This window comes from Urocampus carinirostris, chromosome 4, assembly GCF_059441175.1.
Source record: "Urocampus carinirostris isolate Australia breed hairy pipefish chromosome 4, RoL_Ucar_1.0, whole genome shotgun sequence".
NCBI lineage: Eukaryota > Metazoa > Chordata > Actinopteri > Syngnathiformes > Syngnathidae > Urocampus > Urocampus carinirostris.
This window is the reverse complement of record NC_142352.1, coordinates 43815494-43819030: the sequence shown is the minus strand read 5'-3', so window position 1 is coordinate 43819030 and position 3537 is coordinate 43815494. Positions and strand designations below refer to the sequence as shown.

Below are 3537 nucleotides of genomic sequence, written 5' to 3'. Positions count from 1 at the left end.
AAAGGCCAGGAACCGCCAACAGTGGAGAAAGCTGTCCAATATTGCGTTCTCATTGGAGCCCCGACGACCCATGCTGTCAAGGGATCCGTGAAATGTGTTCCATTAATTTTTAGAGGTTTAACTAGGCTCAGTCAACCAATAAACATCATGGCAGTTAAAATCGAATTTCCTAGAAAATTACAAAGACCCATGATATATTTTCAGAACCAGTGCTTGCTTACATCCAACCTTGCTTCCCTAGACCAGATATGTAAAAAAAAAATTATATATATATATATATATATATATATATATATATATATATATATATATTAGGGTGGTCCTTAATGGGGGTCGAAATTTTTGGGGGGAAATATTGGGCTCTGACCCCCCGCATATGTTCTTATATCGATAAAAACACACTGTGTGCAATTTTGAACAATTTGGATAATATTTAGAGGTAGCTCAACAACTTTGAAATTTCCCAAAATGGTAAAATTTTGGCAATTTTAGAGAAAAAACGGAAATCTTAACCCTATGTGTACGGCGTTTTAGAACATCCAATTTCAGTCCATTGCTTATAATTGTAACACAAGAAAAGTTACAAGTAAATATAACAATATTGTATTTATTTTTACCTCAACAGCCACCACCCTTTCGAGGTTTCATTCACTGTGCGTGATCGGCATTTCCAAATAACATCCAAATTTGGGCGTCAATAAAATGAACTAAATTTGCAACTTCACCAACACAGATCATGTGCATTATGCAAAACAGTGTGAAAACAAATCTTACAGTTTGATGTGCATACAGTACAAAAACAATATGATAAGTGAAAATAGAACCAAGCCAACACCAAACAGTCTACCGAGTAATAGTCGAATAATAATTTCCAAATCACCAGTTCAGAGTTCACATAAAACAGGCCGATTGTCTTTGGAAAAACAATGCGTTTGCTCTCAGTTCAGCAATTACCTCAACGAATCATTAAGTTTATCATTGTAACATAGCCTATCATCAAATGTTGTGTATGTTCACAAAGTGTTCATTTCTGTTTCACGATGGTCTGTTTTTGAGTATTCGGGAACCTTTTGCGATGTTCTGCAACCACCAGTAACAGGTACTGTAATTGTTCTTCATTGTGGGTGAGACGACCATTGAAGTTTTGAATCAGTGCGACGCCTCGCTCTGTGTGGTCATTGATGACAGACAATGCTTTCACCTTGTCACATGCCTCTCTATAATCAATGCGGCCATTCCATGTGGTCGGTTCTGCATCCAAGAAGCTGGTGGAGATCTCGAGAAGCTGCAGCAGCTTGATGGTATTAGTGGTTGCAAAATCTGCGAGTTTCTTGTCATTGACGCACTTCAGATCCACCTGGCCTTTAACTTCTGGTTCTTCCGCTCCTGGGGTTGACTTCATGGCACTCGAGATGTCAGTTTTCGTTTCATGCGATACGTCGGGATCAAAAAGGGACAAGCCAACAAGGACTTCAGAAAGATACCAGAGATGAGTTGCAAACTTTTTGCTTGTCGCTTGAGAGATGGCTTTGTTGATGTTCCCATAGTTCACCAGGTCCTTTAGAAAAGCGAGATCATGGCGAGGAGCACTGGCTGCCACAGGACACAGGAACCAAGCCTTAACATATATCCTAGCATAGAAAAGACACACGTCACGAAGACCTTTTTCCTCACGGGCAGTCAGTCGGAACTGGTGTCAAAACATCCACACCTTGAATGAATATATCACCTTGGCCATCCATCTCGCCTGATGCATCGCCCCTGGTGCCATAAACTTCACTTCTCGCTCAGGTATGCCTCCGAGATAGACAAGGACAAGCTCGAGCAACTCCCGGTAGTCGTCTCTTGGTTGGTTCGCTTGAAGGGTTTCAGAAATGAAACCGTTGAGGCTGTCTCTAACATCTGCGATGTTCTGTCTGGTGTACTCATCACTGTTTGCATTCTGAAAGTCACTGGAGTCGATGAAGCTCCATTGCGTTTTAAATCGCTTGAAGATTTGGATTTCTGGACTAGAAGACGATCCCATGCACGTCCAAAATGCACAACCTGCAATAAGCTCCATGACATGGTGACGGCATCCAAAGTGCATCAGGTCACGGCCAAGCATCTGCTCCAAAAGCACGCAAGCTCCGGATTGGCGACCGGTGTTGGAACTGTTTGTGTCGAAGCACATACCCTTCACCTGATCAGATATACCCCACTGATTTAAGGTGTCTGTCACAGCACGAGCCTGTTCCTGTCCCGTGCCAGATCCAAGTTTCGGTACAGCCAAGAGTTGTGAAATTCCAGGTCCAGACACTAAAACTGGTAGCCGATCTACCTTCTCGGAGCCAGTCAAATCACGAAGAAGTTTACCATCCCAGTGAACAACCAGTTGAGCTTTTGGATCAAAGGCATGCTTAATAGCTGTGGCCTGTGTTTTTCTGTGTTCATGCCGCTGTCGCCGAATTGAGCTTCGATTTAAAGAGAATTCTGAGAGATCATGTTCCAAACTCTTTGCTGTCTCACTGACAAGAAGCATTGCTTTCCTATCGGAAATACCGGTTCGATCCAGACTAGACGACAGCTCTGGGGAGATGATTTGCTTTCTGCCTCTTTTAGATTGGTTGGTATCGGAAGTTGAGCTACTGCAGGCAACGCTGTCTGGAGAAAAGTTGCCAGACTCCTCCTCATCCGAAGTTTCACTGCTGCCCTCCAATGTCACTGATTGACTCATCGCCTCAATTTCTTGATCAGATCTACGCTTTCTGGTTTCCTCTTTATATTGTCTCTTCTGTGTGGCTTTTTCTTTTTTCTCAAGGACCTTGTCTACCGATGTCATCGAGCCACGTCGTCCATCTTCTCTCTGTGCCAAAAGAAACTCGCGGTCTTCTTCCATTTTAATTAGAGTCAAGGCTTCAGCATGTGCCACATCAAACAGGTTGTTGAAGTTGGCTTTGAACGCATTCTCCTTTTTTCTCTGTGTCTCTGTTTCACGAGTTGAATTCTTTTTCAGTCCCTGCCACTCAGCAAATAGTTTCTCAACTTTTTTCACCATGTCTTGGTGTCACAATTATTTATTGTGCCAGTAACTTTGTACACTAGGTCTGATATAATGTGCGAAAAATCCTTATTTTTCATACCAAAATTTCAGAGGCCTTGAGCAACCTCTAAATATCCTTTGATTTTGATGAAACTTTGCCTAATTACGTTTTGTATATATTGGAACATATTCAAGGGGTCAGAGCATGAAATTTTAAAAGTCGAAAAATAAGGACCACCCTAATATATATATACATATACACACACACATATGTAGACACACACACACACACATATAGGCAAGTCAAGGCAAGGCACGGCAAGTTTATTTGTATAGCACAATTCATACACAAGGCAATTCAAAGTGCTTTACAGAAATGGCAAAGAGACAGGTTAAAAACACACAATTACAGTTAAAACATAGAAGAAAATACATTGAAAATTTAAAATGTGGTTTTTAAAATGCATTAAAACCACAGATAAAACATAATAAAATCAATGATTTAAAATAAAGTA

General features: G+C 41.1%; 1 protein-coding gene across 1 annotated transcript; it reads right to left on the bottom strand.

Annotated features, from left to right (window-relative positions):
- Positions 1 to 529: 529 nt before the first annotated feature.
- LOC148367656 (uncharacterized) lies at positions 530 to 3037 on the bottom strand. Its single transcript, XM_088334899.1, is given in 1 exon segment — positions 530 to 3037. A coding segment is annotated over 1 exon segment (2013 nt). The 3' UTR covers positions 530 to 1024.
- Positions 3038 to 3537: the final 500 nt, after the last annotated feature.